Source organism: Sylvia atricapilla, chromosome 5 (assembly GCF_009819655.1).
Source record: "Sylvia atricapilla isolate bSylAtr1 chromosome 5, bSylAtr1.pri, whole genome shotgun sequence".
In the NCBI taxonomy this organism is placed as follows: Eukaryota; Metazoa; Chordata; class Aves; order Passeriformes; family Sylviidae; genus Sylvia; species Sylvia atricapilla.
The window spans coordinates 58,020,445-58,037,041 of record NC_089144.1 but is presented as its reverse complement, the minus strand read 5'-3'; the positions used below and the strand labels follow the sequence as shown (position 1 = coordinate 58,037,041).

The window sequence follows — 16,597 nt, the reverse complement described above, 5'->3', positions numbered from 1 at the left end:
TCAATCATATGTAGCTTTTTTTTTTTTTTTTTTTTTTTTTTTTTTTTTTAAAGTTCAGGCTTTCCCATGTTAAATGATCCCATAATGATCTTTATTTTTCTTGAATGTAAAGTTTTTTAGTGGGTGTCAGATTGTCAGTACTGTAAAGTAAATTCTTCTATCTCCAGAAGGGAGCTACCAGAGATCAAATTTCTTCTAAGTTTCCTCAAACAGACGTGTCTCAAAAGTGACCTGAGGGAGCAGGGAATAAAGCAGCTCATTTTCCATGCTCATTCAAGTCCCTGCCCTTTCCACTGGTGCTGCCACTAGACTCCCAATTACAGTAGCACCAATTGTTCTGTGGTTTGTGTGATGTGGACACTGACTCATTTGTGGACGTAGAGTGCAGGGCACCCAGGAGCCATCACACAGCGGTGAGTTTTGCTAAGCCTGAACCTGAGCTGGATTCTGACCAGCAGCTCTGAAGTGAAAGGCTCCTTTCTGTACTCTGTTTCCAGCCCTCAGACACAGTATCCTGTGCTCCCGATTGTCATAGCTCTAAAATAAACTTCAGAGTAATTAAAAGGAACCAATGATCAGGAAATCAAAGTGTAAAGCAAGCCATTTCCAAAAAAGCATTAGCATTACAAACAAGCAGCTCAGCACCAGACACATAGAGGTGAGACTGGTAAATCCTGCTGGATTTAGAGATGTTTTAGGACTGCAAACTGATGCAGGAACTGCTGTGACTCACTGACAGAATGCACATGTGCAAAACTCACTTGCACAGAGGTGCAATTTGAGGGCTGTGGTTATAGAACTGAAGAATTCAATGCCCAGCTTCTCAATTTCACATGAAAAAATCTACTTCAAAAATGAGGATTTTCCCATCTCTGTTTTCATATAATGAAATTTTGTTACAATCTAATGTTTACAATCTAATGTTATAATCTCATCATTACATTTTGTTACAATCTAATAGTGTCAGAACAAGTGAAGAAATTGTTTAGAGAAAACTAATGGGCGTCTCAACAGCTTTCCCTGAGACATACACTAAGTAGCCAGGTCAATTTATGAAACTGGGAGCCTTCCTCCAAAACACAGGTCATGTATCATAACTGCATAAGAATTTAGTCTTGAGCCTGGAGCATTTTTCACCTGATCTGAAAATAAAAGTGGCAAGGAGAGATCATTGTTGTTTGGTGGTGCTATCTGTGCTACAAAGAACAAGACAGGAGTGGCTCAAAGACAATCAATGAAAGCTGTAACAGGCATGGGGAACTGAGGGCAGACTCTAAGAACCCATGTTATATTTGATTTGTCTGTGTTTGGTGAGGCAAGACATGAAGTATGCACTAGATCTCTGTATATTTGCCAAACAGGTAAATTAAATTTAAATATACTATTGCAAATAGAAGTAAAACATAAAATAAACATTTTTTACTTAGAAACTGAATGTACAATAAAAATAAAAGGAAATATTTATCTCTACTATCAACTTCTTCATCAGTAGAAGTGACTGATGATACCATGAACGCTGGTACATCAGTCAAAAATGGTCATTTTTGGTATTACAGCAATACTTTGAAGTGCTATTACAGCTATGAGTCCACACAGTCCCAATGCTCCCTGTAAGCTTAGGCATACCTTGGTTATGGCAGCAAAGATTTTTATCTACCTCAAAACTATGAAGAATATCCACAGCAAGGAAATCTGTGGGTTTCAGATTCAGATGTTGGAGGGGGCTGAGCCCCAGGCTGGGAGCAGTGGTCCAGTGTCCCAGCACAGTGAGCACAGCAAAGCCACTCTCAGGGCACTGGGGTTATCTCCTAACAAGGCCACATTCTCCTCATGCAAAGGCCCACAAGATGTAGCTCTGTTTTGTCCATCTCACACAGCTCTGGTTTATTTTTAACCCCCAAGCCAAATGTGGACTCAGCGTGGAGCAGCCCAGGCCAGGCACACAAGCCAAACTCAAGGTTAGTCAGAATGTTTTGTGTTCACCTTTCTCAGCTTCCAAGTTATCGGCTCCTCTGAGAAACAGAGCCTTTCCTTGTTCTCATTCATTAAGTACACATACATAGAAACTCTAAAGAAGTGTTACATGATGTTTTTAAAATAAACACTAATGCTTTTTTTGTATGTATTTTGGCTGAAAGTTATATTCTGTCTTCTCCTCCCCCCACCTCCAATTTCTGCGGGGAGCTGATACCACCCATGAAATGTTGTTCACCTCACAGCCGAGCCAGCCTGGTTTCCAACAATATTTGACAGACATTAGGGAAACCACATATCTTAATCTGAGTGGTTGCTGGACCATAGGGAGTCATGATTCAAGCTATGTTCCCCAACAAAAGGTGGTTTAAATTCCATGCTGGGAAGGCATTGTTTTGCTACAGCAGCCATGTGATGGGGTTTCCACCACATCTCAGGGTTTTTTGATCCACAGTGACTTAGCCCTGTTCACAGGTAGTAAAAATGCATCCTCCATGTGAGAATGTAGCTCTCTAACACACAGCCAACCCTGACCAGGAGGAATGGCTTACAGCTAACTTCTCCTTAAGTTTCAAAGCCTACAATAATAAAACCAACGAAAAGGAAGCAGGGAAAGATGTAGTAATGTACAAATCTTCTACTTCATTACCTTCCCACTGAGTGCTTCTGGAGCAGGGTAACACAAAGGGGGAAAAAATAGCCATAACCCCAGGCCTTTAAAAGTAATTGAAAACCCATACCCATTTAGACTTCCCACTGCAGTACTGAGCTGCAATCAAGTCATCTTGCTGCTGAGACTTAATTGTTAATAACATACCTAATGACCTGCAGAAAAAAACCAGATCTGGCATTAATTGCTGTAACTTTTAATGGGAAGCTAAGTGCCCAGGTAGCACAGTCTCATCTTGTATTTCAGAAATTTGAGGGGGAAACTGTCCATTATGACTATGTTGACCTGGACCAAAGCATTTATTTATTTAAGAACTTTATTGCTCACAGTTAAGTATGTGATTAGTGAAGACCAAATGTAACCCACTAATCAGGGGCTGAAAGACTTCTGAAGGAAATTGATTCTGTTCACAAGGAAATGTGCTTTTTATTAGAGATGATTTGTTAGAATGCAAAGAAGTGGTAAAAGAAATAAATGTATATAAACAGCAAAAGAAACCTGCAGTATTTGTTTGAGACAGAGGCAATAAATAATTAGAAATCTGTGACTTATTATATAAGCATCCCACTGAGGAGGTATTTCAAGGATTTAGCAGTACACGACAAAATGACTGCTACTCAGCTTCAGGGACAGGCACACAGTATAAAGCTGTACTAAGGACAAATGTTATAATCTACCTAATTCCACCTCACAGCCTCAGGATCCTGTTTGTATGTTTTTATTCAGTATATTGAGATCCAGGAAACAGCTTGTTTTCATCTTCCTCCCAGCTTATCTGTACCCACAGTAAGTCCAATAACTCCCTATCTCTCCTCCTGAGGCTGTCACTCTTAGGACAGGCCATGTCCTTCTCTGTCTTCACACAGTACCGAATGCAGTATGAACACTCTGGTGTTCATATAGCTGTCGTGCAAGTGCAGTTCAAGGAGCCACAGCTGTCTCTGTTGTTTATTACTTTGATCTGATCATTTAAGATGCTCTCCTTTTGCTCTAAGGAATATCTGGGCATCACTGACTTCTCCTTTTGCTGTGTGTTTTCACACTTCTGCTACATGTCTGCAATTGAATAATGTCTTTCAAGACATAATCCACAAACTGGATGTTTATTTTGACAGAATGAGGATATTTAATGCCAACATTAAATACTCATACTCATTTAGTCCAACCTCCTGTACTTAAGCAGCCTCCAGCATTTTGCTTGGTAAACTCCAAAAGCATCCCCGTCCCAGATGGGATTGCCTAGGTGTTTTCCTGAACAGATCCCTTAATCTTTTCCATCAGTTTAACTTTCAGAGTTCAAATTGGTGTGATCCTTTTTAATTGCTAAATTTTGTAAAGGCTGAATTATTTATCTTAGAAAGTGCAATGCATACCTGATCCTTTCAGGAATAAGCAGGTACCTCCTTTTAGATTCCTCGTATTACTTTCTTGGGCCTGAGGTTACACTCAAGGGAGCAGGAATGATTCCAGCTAAGCAGTTGCCTTGGGCTGGCTGGCTGCCTCTTCTAATTCCTGTGAATTCACCTCAGTTCAAAAGACAGCAATCTTTCACTGGCCCCTTCAGTGTTAGAGGAACTGCAGCAGGCAGATCCTTCTCTGATGCTAAGCACCAAGGGGAGCACTCTTCACCCAGCAAACTCATCACCCTCATTAACATCACAGCCACTGGTTTCCCACTATTTACCTAGACGTTAAAGCAAAGGGAACTGCTTTTAGGAAGAACAAGACAGTTCATTTGGGAAGGTCTTTAAAGCAAATGGCAGCTTGTTCCCTTTATCTCTGCTATCAGATCTTATCAAAAGAGACCAGCTGCACTTTCTGTGAACCACTGTGCTATCTCTGGGGTTTGAAAACAAAAGGAAAGCAGGTTAAAAAACGAGACTTGGCCATAAAATTGTAGGCCTAGATTCTTTGCTCCCTCTCCACAGTAAACACAATCTTTTCTTTAGGAACTCTTCCAAGGGAGCTTTATGTGATCTCACGTAGCAACAAATTAATTTTCCCTCCCCTTTTCAGTTTCTTTCAAAAATTCCATATTTAGTTATTCTTCCACACAGAATCCACAAGCTCCTTTTCCTCCACAAGCTTCCCTCAGGACTTCCTCTGAGTCTGCAGAAATGGGGCTGTGGAACAACATCTCACTGCAGTAAAAGCCTATTCCCTTAACACACGTGTGTGTTCCCCTTAACACATGTGCCAAGCCGAGTGACCACCACACATTCCTCTTCCTGTCAGCACTGCAGAGCCAAGTCTGCTCCCAGGCACTATGGCTTTGTTCTGCCTCTTGCATCAGCCATGGGTTTGCTTGCTTTTGGATCACCAAGAACTTTACCCAAGGGTAGGAAGGTTTATGCTTTTGGATGGAAACTGCAGAATCTGGCAATTTCAGCCAGGCAAAAATCAGCAGCCAACTTTGGAGTCTTTGGGGGTTTCTTTGACTGTAGGTGGTGGGATTTGGAACCAAGGCTCTTTCTATAATGAAATACATCATCATTATTACCATCATTATTATTACATTATTATTTCTCTGCTGTTGGACAAAAAAAAAAAATTCTGATATGTTTCCCTGCAGCAGCATGGAAGACCCTACCATCTGCTATTTTGGGGAGCAGCACAAAACTTAAAAACAGAACAGTGGCAGAGGATTACCTGATAAATTCAATTTTGGCAGATAATAATTTCTTCTAATATTTTAAACATGGTTGAGCAAAACTACTTGCTAAATCTCAGTCCTGCAAGCAGAGTTGGGGAACAGCAGTGTCAGCTTTTTGCCATGTGACTGCTGAGGAGGAAAAGGTGCCTGGCCTCAAGTGGCAAGCCAAGTCCCTCTTCCTCTGATTCTTCATCCAAGCTCAATTCTGAATTTGGTCAGCTGTCCTAGCAGAGAGAAGAATGCTGGCCACAAGATACAGCTCTGCAGATACTTTCAAATAGAGAAGTTAAAAAAAGAAACTTTTTTTTTTTTTTTTCCAGGTAAGAAATTTTGCCTGGTCTCCTATGGAATATGGAATATGGAAAAAACCTACTAATAACTAGACACAATAGTATAAAATTAGTAAGTCTGTCCAAGGTCACAGGCACAAAGTGAGCCTAGGGAGGTGTTCTATAAAGGCATTTGGAAGGGAAGATTTCAAGTTGGTACTGGTTTTCTCTGTTGAGCACATCACACTTAATCTCACCATAAGCTCATGGCAGTTCTCTCATCCTGCATTTTCTCCTTACTAATATCTTTGTAAATAACAATTTTTAAGAGGATTTCCAAATAATTTTTAAAATACATAAAAATACACTATAGGGATCTGAACCTGAGTAAAGCACCATTATCTTCTAACAACCAAAGCTAATAGCATAAAAAAATGCCTACAATACACTTAACGGTATTATTCATTTTCATTATCTATTACTTTTAAAATTAATAGGAAATGAGTTAAGCTAAGCATTTTGTCAGATCACAGGAGCTAGAAAATCTTCCCATGATTGCATCAGGAAGGGATGGAAGTGCTTGGTGGAAGTCCAAAGAAAGTCCAAGTACATTTTCAACTTTTCACTAATGGCAAATCAGAGAAAGGTCAAGACAGCTATGATAAATAGGCCTGATTTAAAACTGTATCCCCTAAATGCTTAGCCTGGAGAATGCCAAGTGCAGCAAGTGCAGCAACAGGCAGTGGCATTTTTGTTAAAGCTGTTATATATGTTAGTACCAATGAAGTTGTAGCACTGTGAGCATCAAGGATGTGCAGCCCTTGGATAACAGCTCTTTTCAATGTATGAGCATTTCAGGGACCAATCTGTGCAGCCACATCTTCACTGCTCTGTGAAAGGTGCACTTGTGCTAACAAATGGATTCCTCGGCAGAAGTGGGGACCACCCACCACCCTCAACACATCTCTGACACTGAATTTGCTTGCTTTATAGCTTCCTCACATTAGGTACAGGTTGTCTTTGACATAAGATTTTGATTTCCAGGCTTTGAGGGCTGAATCTGCTGTGATGTGAGGTGAAAGAGAGATTGTGACCAGAAAGGCAAAAGCCCAATTTTCTGTGTGAACAACATCTCGAAATTGGAGAAGTTGTGCCAATGCTTAGACTTGTCAGACATTACCCTCGCTCTTGGGCCTTTGCTTACCTGTCCCAGCTCTTCCCCACCCCTCTCCATTACTTGAGCGCTTTGTTGTGCTCAGGTTCCTCTGTTAATCTCAGGAACCCAGCAGGAGGCAATTGGCTTTGTCTCCCATTGCCTTTATCCTCTTACCATTGTTCTGCTAGGGCAATCTAAAATGCAATCAAAGTCAATACTTTCCCAATGTTTTTTTTAAGAAAATAAGAACTTTTATCGAGACATTGCAAGGATTTTATACGCAAATGTATAATTTTCCAGTATCAGTCATTTCCCAAGGCAAAGGCAAGCTGAGTTATCTACTGCTATTATAATAAACTGTGCTACTATGTCAAGACCTTGGGGTAGGAGAAGCTATATATCAAGAGAAGCACATGAAAAGAAACTTCAGGCAGGTTTGTTTGTTTTCCTACAAACATAAATATGTTTACTAGTCTGCACTCTGCTCAAGCCACTATTTACAGAGCAACTCTGTAAAAGCAGCTTAACAGCCTGAGAACATAATAAAGGAAGGAATATTCCCTCTATCCTGCAATACATTTGATTTTTAGCCACATTTTTGAAAAGAGAAAACTGTTCAGGTTGCTAAGGTGTTGTCTCTATCACCCTTTAGTAGGAGCTGCTAGTGAGACTTCTTGAAGAAACAAGGGACTAGTCTGGGTGAAAACATGCCTGGTGTTATTTGATGGCGCTGAAAGAGCAAGTACAACAACACAGTTTCAGTTTTCAGCTGCGAATTCAGATGCAGCAATTCCCTTCACTTCCCGTGGACCTGAGCATTCCCAGCTTGCTTCAAGCTCTTGCTGAAGTCCAGGGATCACTGAATATACACAAGAATTGCTGTTTTCTGGCTCTGCCTCAAAGGCTTGCTTAAAAACCCTGCCCAGAAAGGCTGGACTCTGCAGAATCCCAGGAGGCCTCCCTCTGAAAACACCAACACCATAATTTGCAAACATGCCTCAAAAATCCTCCACCCAGCAAAACCCCAGAAGACACTCCTCCATTCCACTGACTCAATATATGGGCTTGGATTTTTTGTTTTATTTCACCTGTCCTAACTAAGGCCTCATCTCCAAGCTACCAGAACAAAGAGTAGTTGTTCATAACATGGCTAACGTAAGAAAAATCACACTCCTTTGTTTCCATAGGTTAGGCTTTTATTCTCATTAGAAGAAAATAAACAAACTAGGGCACTTTTGAAAGGCCCAGGAGTGTAGATGCAAGCACAGAAAAATGAAACCAGTGAATATTTGTGCTAGGGCTGTCATTTTATTGCAATTCTGTTTAGCACTCGGGGTAAAGGCTATCTGACCATAATCAGTGTGACTGAACGCTTGAGCGCAGTAATATGGCATTAATGTGCTGTAGTGGAGAATAGATATACACATATAGTCTTTCTCTAATTCTCTTTAAAAACAATTCCTATTGAATTACAGCTTTCAGCACGATTTATCAACAGATTATTGTTTGTGGAAGAATGCTACCTTCCTGCTCAAACTATTCCAAGGCTGACTCATATCCTGGTAATTCATTAATACACAACATGATTCCAGTCCAGTAAAGTAATTTCTGCACTATACAAGTCATAAATCCTACAATATCAACTGAAAAATATATCTCAAATTCTCTTTCTAAACACTAATGGAACGTTTTACTTGGCTTCCCACACACATCATCAAGAGGAGGGGGCCAGACAGAGCTGTAAAAAGCAATTTGATTGCAGTGTACTTTATAGAGTTTAACAGTTTAAGAGCTACCATACTGAATGAGACCTGAGGTCAAACTAATCTACTATCTAACTTCCAACAGTAGCCTGTGTCAGAAGCTTCATGGGAAAATAGAAGTGGAATAATCTGTCCCATCTGCCCTCTCCACATTAGGTCTCATTCTATTAGAAAGTGATTTAAAGCCTAGATTGTGAGGTTTAATATGCTTCCAAGAAGCAACAACCAAAGAACATTCCCCTTTAACTTATGAAAAAACTGCTGAAGAGAACTGGAGGTAGTGGAGGGATTTGTTTGTTTTCATGTTTCAGCAGACTTAATTGCTACAACCAACACTGCAGATACTATCACTTGGCAAACAAACTTGTACTGGCTGGAGCTGTTTTTACTTCATACCTGGGGCATTTATTGTTTCTGGGTATGATCCTGCAACTGTTTTTTCTCACAGAGGCAGACTGTAGCAATATTCACAATCTCACTGACACCCAGGGTAACAGAAGGGATTTGAGAAGTATTCCTTTCACTGACAGTGTAACATGTTGCTTACCCAGTGGAGTATTTTTTAATCTTGATGCAAGAAGCAATATGGTGCTTGTCACAAGTGAGATATTTTTGTAAGGCGCAATGGTGCAGAACACCATAGAGAAAATCTGCACAGGGAGTGAACATCATCAGTGACAGGGAAACTATCCTGAGTTTTGTTTCTCTGAGCTAGTCTGATTTCCACAAGCAGCTCCCAGTATCTCCTCCAAGAGCATCAATGCCTGGTTCTTGAGCTACACTGCCCTGGCAGCTGAACCAGCACTGCTGTCTATATGTGAAGAGTTCCCACAATTAAAACACCAGCTGCACTGGCTGAAAATCAGCCTGTAACAAGCCAATGTATTTTGTATGCTAGGGCACATCTGTCTGATGGGGATGGGTATATAAGCACATTTGCTTTTTTATGTATTTAATGGGGGAAGAAAAGGAAAGAGAGGGGCTAGATTAGCAGTGAAGTTTTCCAACCCTTTTTACTGGAAAGTTGGCCAAACCATGTTGATAAACTGAATCTGAGGGTCCAGATGCTCCAGCCCTGACTTCTATGCTCTGATGTGTCTTGTTATCTTAGATGAGTGATTGTGTCATGTATAAATCTGTGCAAGGGGTGCATCCTAGTCCTGGGACCTTCATGAGGTTATGTGATTGGGACAAGGGCCGTTGTTTTGCTGGTTTATATGATCAAATGTGAGTGACAGGTCACTGTCATGTTACCCAAGGATGCAAACCTCTTCGGCTATTTTTTATTTTCTAATTTGGTTACTCTGTGTCAAAGATGTCTGGATATTCAGGACTGCTGATGTGGATGCTCTGATTTATTTGGGATTAAACTGGTCCTGTACATCCACATTTATCATCAATGGTTTCATACAGAGGCATACAATGAGATCTTTGTAGCTAATCTTTAGGGGCTTCTTTAGGCCAAAAGTAATTCCCACAAATACCTTCTATCTATCCTTCCCTGTATAATTATTCCCTCATTTCATACTAATTTTCAAAACAGAGATAATGTACTGGGAGATCCAAATCTTCTCCTGGGAAGGCAAATAGTGCATATTTTGTACTATAAGTTAGAAGATGGACATTAGGAGAGGGGATTACCTACCCAGTTAATAGGGCAATGCTTCAAAACCAGGCCTGCAGGATTCTTGGATCACAGCTACCGTGTTTTTTAAGGTGCTATTTTTCTTTCTCTCATTCTGGGATGAAAGAAGGCTTCTCCTGACACTAGGCATGGGAAGTCCAATGTAAAGCATCCCTCTACTAACATATATATAGAGATATAAAACAAAAAAACAAACAAAAAAACCCCCCCAGAAAACAAAAAATCCAGAGCTGGACAAGGTTTGAGATGTATTGCAGGACAGCACTGCAAAATGCTGCCAGAGTTACTAAGGAAATTGCTTCAATATCTGCTCACAGCATCACTGCTCTAGGCCATTACTTCCAGTCACTCCACTCCATGAGCATCAAGTCTTGAGGAACACTTGTCTGGAAGTGAGGCTGAGGAGAGAGGAAGGGGGGGTACACTGGGGCATAAGAAGCACATTTGTTTTAAATGAAAGTACAAATATCAAATATGATGGTGTAAATGCTCATGTCTTGTAGTGCGAGGGAAAACCACCTCAAATCAGCTGTACTTGGGCTTCTGCTGGAGAGCTTTGTAGCTATCCAAATACAGCAAAAAGTGCCCACAGAAAATCACTAGAGGGAAAATTCAATTATTCATGAAGCAACGGGGCACATTCTGTTTTGGATTTCCTACTGGAGAAACATGCATCACTGATTCTCCTTTGGACAGACACCAGCAATATCAACAGCAGACTGAGTTCCTGTGTTCCAGTGCCTGGCTACAAAAGGGTCAATTACTTTTGTTTAAAATCTGGTAGAAAGGTAGTAAATAACCAACAGTCACACAGGCAATACTTCAAAGCAAATAAAAAATACTGTCAGCTATGGCTGTAAAGGAGGCCCAAGAAAGCCAGGTGGCCCGTGCAGGTATTGCACATGCCCTGGAGGTACTGTTGCCTCGTGGACAGTTGTCTCCTTTTATTACAGTGGCTGTATAAATTCAAATGGTTGGTGGGCAACTTGAGCAGACTTTATCATGTCTGTGACATCACCAAATCCTCCTTAAAGCCTGCTCTGGAGGCTGTAAGTGGACCAGAATGATGCAAATGCCTTGAGCTTTTGCCCCCTGCAAAAGTTTAAATTCCTCAGTGTAGGAGGATTTGTCTCTATTTTGAACTGAGGTGGTGAGGGGCAGAGGGTGAGTGTGGATTTAGCAGCCCAAAATATTACATGTTGATCACTGGATGTTCCCATTGAATACACTTTTTTTTCTCAAGATAATGCACCTTTCTATATCTACCACTCCCTGGAGAGATTTGTAACAAATGTGTGTGCTGTCTCTCACTTTGTCTTGCTTTGCAAAAAGCAATGCCTAGAGCAGGAAAAGAAAATTATTGACGATAGAATTTCACACATTTTTCTGAGTGCTTAATGAAGCTTGAACTTGAGTGGAGCAGAGAGACTGCTTATTGTTGATTTTTTTTCGAGATCACTGCACAACAAACAGAAACTGAATAAGCAATTAAGTTAACTGGCTCTAAAACTCATACTGGCTGAGGATTAAGGTAATTATGTCTGAGCTTACACACATTCATTGCAGCTTTATTTCATTGCAGCAAGTCTTGCCTGCTTGCTTGCTGCTGATGTCATTCTAGAACTGATCTGAGTTGTTGTTCTTCTATTAATTACCAAAGAGGTTACAAACACAAGCACTCCTTGCTATAAATATAACTGTGTTATTTTTACTACATGTTCAAAGGAGATGCAGACCTCTTTTGCTAGGTTTATACAAACAGATCCAACTGTTTCTTCCTGCACCTAAGTATTTACAATACCTTACACTTTAGGGATCAATTAAAGTAATACACAATAGATGGGTTTGGTATTGTCATACAGTGATTTCCCTGTCAAAGTGGGAAAAAAATCTATTTTTAAGTCTGAGCGAAAAAAGAGACTCTGGGAAAACGGTATCAGTCTCCACACAATATTACTGGCAGGGCACTATGGATTCTTCACCTTCTGGGTAACAAATAAGTTTCCTTTTAAATGGCTGGAATGCAGGGGAGGGGAAAGGAAGGGAACCCCCCACATTCTCCTTGTCTAACAAGGAGCCACAGCGTGAGAACCACTCCCTAGCAGAAGTAATCTGTGATTGACAATGGTTTTCTTTGCTGCCAGGGCTAAAAATGGTTGAGCTGTAAACAGACAAATGCAGAACATTTTAAGGCCCTTTGCAAAGGCAAGGGCTGCTTATACAGGCACTCAAAATGCAGGATGGCACCAAGAGAGCACCAAGCTTCAGAGTTCCTAAAAAAAACCAAGGAATTCTTGTATCAGGATATGAGCACAAAAACGAGAGAAAAGAATACCTTGTTATGGGCAAATGAGCAGGGGCAGATTTACAAAAATTGGAGATTTATTCTCTGGGCAGTCCAGGCATTTATACGTGTGATCTTAGGCAAGCTGCTTCATTTGGTTTCACCCTTCCTGCCTAAAAACTGAAAGAGAAATATTTTCCTCTTCACAGAAAGCATGAATGTGGGGAAGGCACTTGATACGACTGGGGTGGGAGCTCTGCAAACAACCAGAACAAAGTCTGCCACTGATACAATTTCCCTGTAATCTCAAAGTCAGCTCTGAGGTCTACAATGAAAGGACACGAAGGAAATTAGGTGAGGTGGGACAACTTCAGAATTTCACTGGGAATATGAAGGAACATTTTATATTGAAATATGTAGAATTGCCTTGTGCTGATATTAATGATGAATGCGTTTGGAGATGAATGCTCTATACACTGGGGAGGCCACCTGAACTAAATAGGACCCAGTCCCAAACAATGCAGACTTCTAAGGTCCTAAATGAGAGTTTTGTAAACATGTTGATTAGTAACTGAAAGAAATCTTTATTTTAAAAAATGAAATCCAGAAGAGAAGGCCAATGTTGACAGAAACATCATAAATCATGGAAAGTCTATTATGAATCAAAACAACAGATGTAACATGAACAACAGCATCTTTTATAAACAGAAATTAGACTGTTCTGTTTCACTCAATGGAAAGGCTAATATGCCTAAAATAAATTTCCCTGAATCTCTCATTAATGTTTTACGGTCAGTGTTGACCAGCTGTTACAAAAAACAAAATGTGGATGATTTATACCCCAGAAGAGTCACTAACCCCAAACCACATTTTCCTGATGGAGCTCATATTAAAAACTGCAACCACTTCCCCTGACTATATCCTTCTTGCAGTGGAAGAAGCAAAGTGCAGGTGATTCATACATCAGTGATTTCTTGCTCTACATTCAGTTTCCTTCTCTCTTTATTAGCAGGCTAATACTGACTGCATGGGTCACCAATTACCGCCTTAAGCACCACACAGGAACTAAATTATCACAGTCATCTCTTCACAAAGCAGGCATCTCACCATGTTTACTGGGGCCAAAATACCTCAGCCTTTAAACAGGAAATGACTTTGTATTCCCTGTTTCATGTATATGGTATGAAGAATCAGGGTTTCTGAGGCCGAGGAACTTGTCCAACCCAAAAACTCTCTAGGCTTGCTCAAATCTATCTGTTACAGCAACAGATAAATGTATCATGTAGAGGCAAGACTGAGTGTCTGCCCTTCCTCACTGACAGTGGGAAAAGCAGGATGGCCAGATAATGATTATAGTTCCATGTCTGATCACATGAGGGGGAGAAGATCAGCTCCTGCTTCAGTCTTTGCATGGTGTGTATTGTTACAGGCAACTCTCATTTTGGAGCTCTGGCACATGAAGAAACAAAACTCACTTGAACAGCATTTACAGAGCTGCTTCTAGATTCTCACTATCATCACAGAAACCTGATTATTTACATGGACCTTTAACAGCCTACTATTAATCCTCTGCATAATGAACAAATAAATTCTGCACCAACTCTTGCCTAATTTTTCTTGAGTTTTTCCCTGGTGTAATAACAATTAGTTCAATGGTGAAACCTGACTGATACCACAGTGAGAGCATGCCATCACACATGAAATTCATGAACAAGGTCTTCCCAACCATTTCTAAATATATCATGAAGGGAACATTTCTTTTTAATATTCTGTCCCTGTTTTTAGCAGGTAAATCAAAACCTGCCAACTTCCCCATGTCTGACATGATCCTACAGTGTTATTTCTGCAGAATCATGCGACATGAGCTGTGCTAATCTCAGCTCTTTCCATTCTGTCCAGTTTGAAACCAACCTTTCACTAACTCCTTTGTGCCTAATCACACAGTCCGGGTGGAAGTGGCTTCTTCAATGATGGATGGAAGTACCACTGAGAAGCAATGGAAAAATTCTGAATGACACATATATCTTCAGATTGGGTTTTCCCTTTCATGGATAAACAAAAAAGATCTAAAATGCTAATGCTGTTTTGGACTTAATAACTTTTACTTATTCAAAACCCACGCAAATAATCGCATATTAATAAAATGGCATTTTCTGCACAAAATTTTAATTGAATACATCATCCTTCCCTTTCCCTCTCTGTTGATGCATGCTCATCTTTCTAGCCTTTTCGATAAGATTTTTAAAAGTAAAGCTACAGAGCTTAAATGTCATTTCTCCAAAGGTACATGGCCACTACTTGGAAATGGTTATGCACTTAATTAGTCACAGAATACATAACATCAGATGACTTAGGTAACAAATCATGACATGCACAGCAAACAAAATAAAACACGCTTCATTTGAATTCCTACAAAATGCCACCATTATCCCTTCATAAATAGTTTCTCTCAGGCAAAGGTGAGCTCACAAATTAAACCTTTTTTTCAGTTCAAATCTTGCAAATGCTGTATTACAGTTGGTTACTCTAAATGACTCTGGTCTAAATAAGATAAGCCTCTGTCCCATTCAGATCATAGCAAATGAGAGGATTTGAACATAAGACTCTTTGCCTGAAGCTATTCCACTACGCCACTTGAATTTTTACACTTCAGCAGGACACTGGCATTCCTACTACCAAAAACACTGAAACAAGAAATTTCCAATAATCTTCTAATCCCACTTCAGAAAACAGAAATCTCACAGGTGTTTTCTGACCTTACTTTCTATGACAGTACAATTAAAATCTGCAGTAAAAATGACTTAAGTATAAAAACAACAACAAAAAGTCCACTGGAAGAAACATTCTCATTATATGAAGAGTAAGGTTAATGAGGTATTACCTTGGCAGGTCCTTTCATCTGTGAGCAGTTTATAGCCCTTCTGGCAGCTGCACTCAAAGCTGCCAACCGTGTTTCGGCAGAAATGGTCACAGCCACCATTATTTACCAAACACTCATCGATATCTGCAAAGAATAAATAGCAAGGATTTAGTTCATGGCAGCAAAAATTTAGTTTGTGACAGCAACTCAGTTGTTCAGGGTAGGAATACAGGAATATACTCAGATCCCCAAGGAGGCTGCTTGTCCCTGTCAGGAACCAGGCTGGTGAGATGTGTCCCTTCACGGACCTATCTCATAAGGCTTACAAGGAAGAGCTATGGGCTGAGCTGTTCAGGAGATAGAGGTGTTTTTCTCAGAACTGGAACCAACAGATGATCCAAGCTGAGGTACTTTGGTGTTAGGGAACATTCAGGGAAGCTTCTCTGTAGATGGAGGGCTCTGCCTGATAGCAGACTTCAACCTGTAAAGGACGTGAATTGTTTGACCTTGTATAGGAACTATTGAAACATAAGAACACACAAAAAATTGAAGTAATAACAAACATGAAGTGAAAGATACTTGAATTCTGCAGAAATACTTCTATCATCCTTACACAAACAAGTGCAAGGGTATATTTTTTTGGAATGAGCTATATGCTATTTTGCTCATTATTCAGTGTCACCCATTTTCATGCATCAAACTTCTTTCACTTGGTGTAGCAGAAAAGGGACTAATTGTGAGTGCCTGTGTAATGTTGCTTCTTCAGTTATTCTGAAGACAGAGCACTGATTGCCTTTATTTGAAAGCCATATATATATATGTATGTATGTATGTATGAAGGACAGGATCAATGGCTCTTACTTCAAATAATGATTGTGAAGGGGACGGATGAACTTGGTAAGATCTCTGTTCTGAATTTCATAGTGATGATTCTACTTCCCACTCCTCCTAATTTCTCCCAAAGGTGTTGAAGAACTGGAATGACCAATCTCTTTTCCAATCCATAAAAGCTTGTGAAGTAAGTATAAGACAGGCCACAAAATCTCATTTGAAACACAGGGCATCTTTCCATGTTTCCATCCCCCCCAACCATGGATCCATGTTTATTTGAAAAATGAAAAAAAAAAAAAAAAAAAAAAGTACTTTATTATTCAGGAAAAGAACAGTGCCAAAAAATAGCTCTTTTTATGAATGCATGCAGTGAAGAAATAATATGACATTGAACCTTGGCTGCCCACTTCTGGAATTGAAAACAAGATCTTTCAAGGAACTAAATGGAGAGTGATGTTTCCTTTTGAAAAGCTTCTTGCTATAAGATCTTTG

General features: G+C 40.0%; 1 protein-coding gene across 1 annotated transcript in view; it reads right to left on the bottom strand.

Moving 5' to 3' along the window:
• SCUBE1 (signal peptide, CUB domain and EGF like domain containing 1) overlaps positions 1-16,597 on the bottom strand; it is a 190,510-nt gene that overhangs the window by 30,715 nt on the left and 143,198 nt on the right. The window contains exon 9 of the mRNA XM_066319599.1: positions 15,296-15,418. Within this exon, the coding sequence (XP_066175696.1) occupies positions 15,296-15,418 (123 nt within the window). The remainder of the gene's footprint in view (positions 1-15,295; positions 15,419-16,597) is intronic.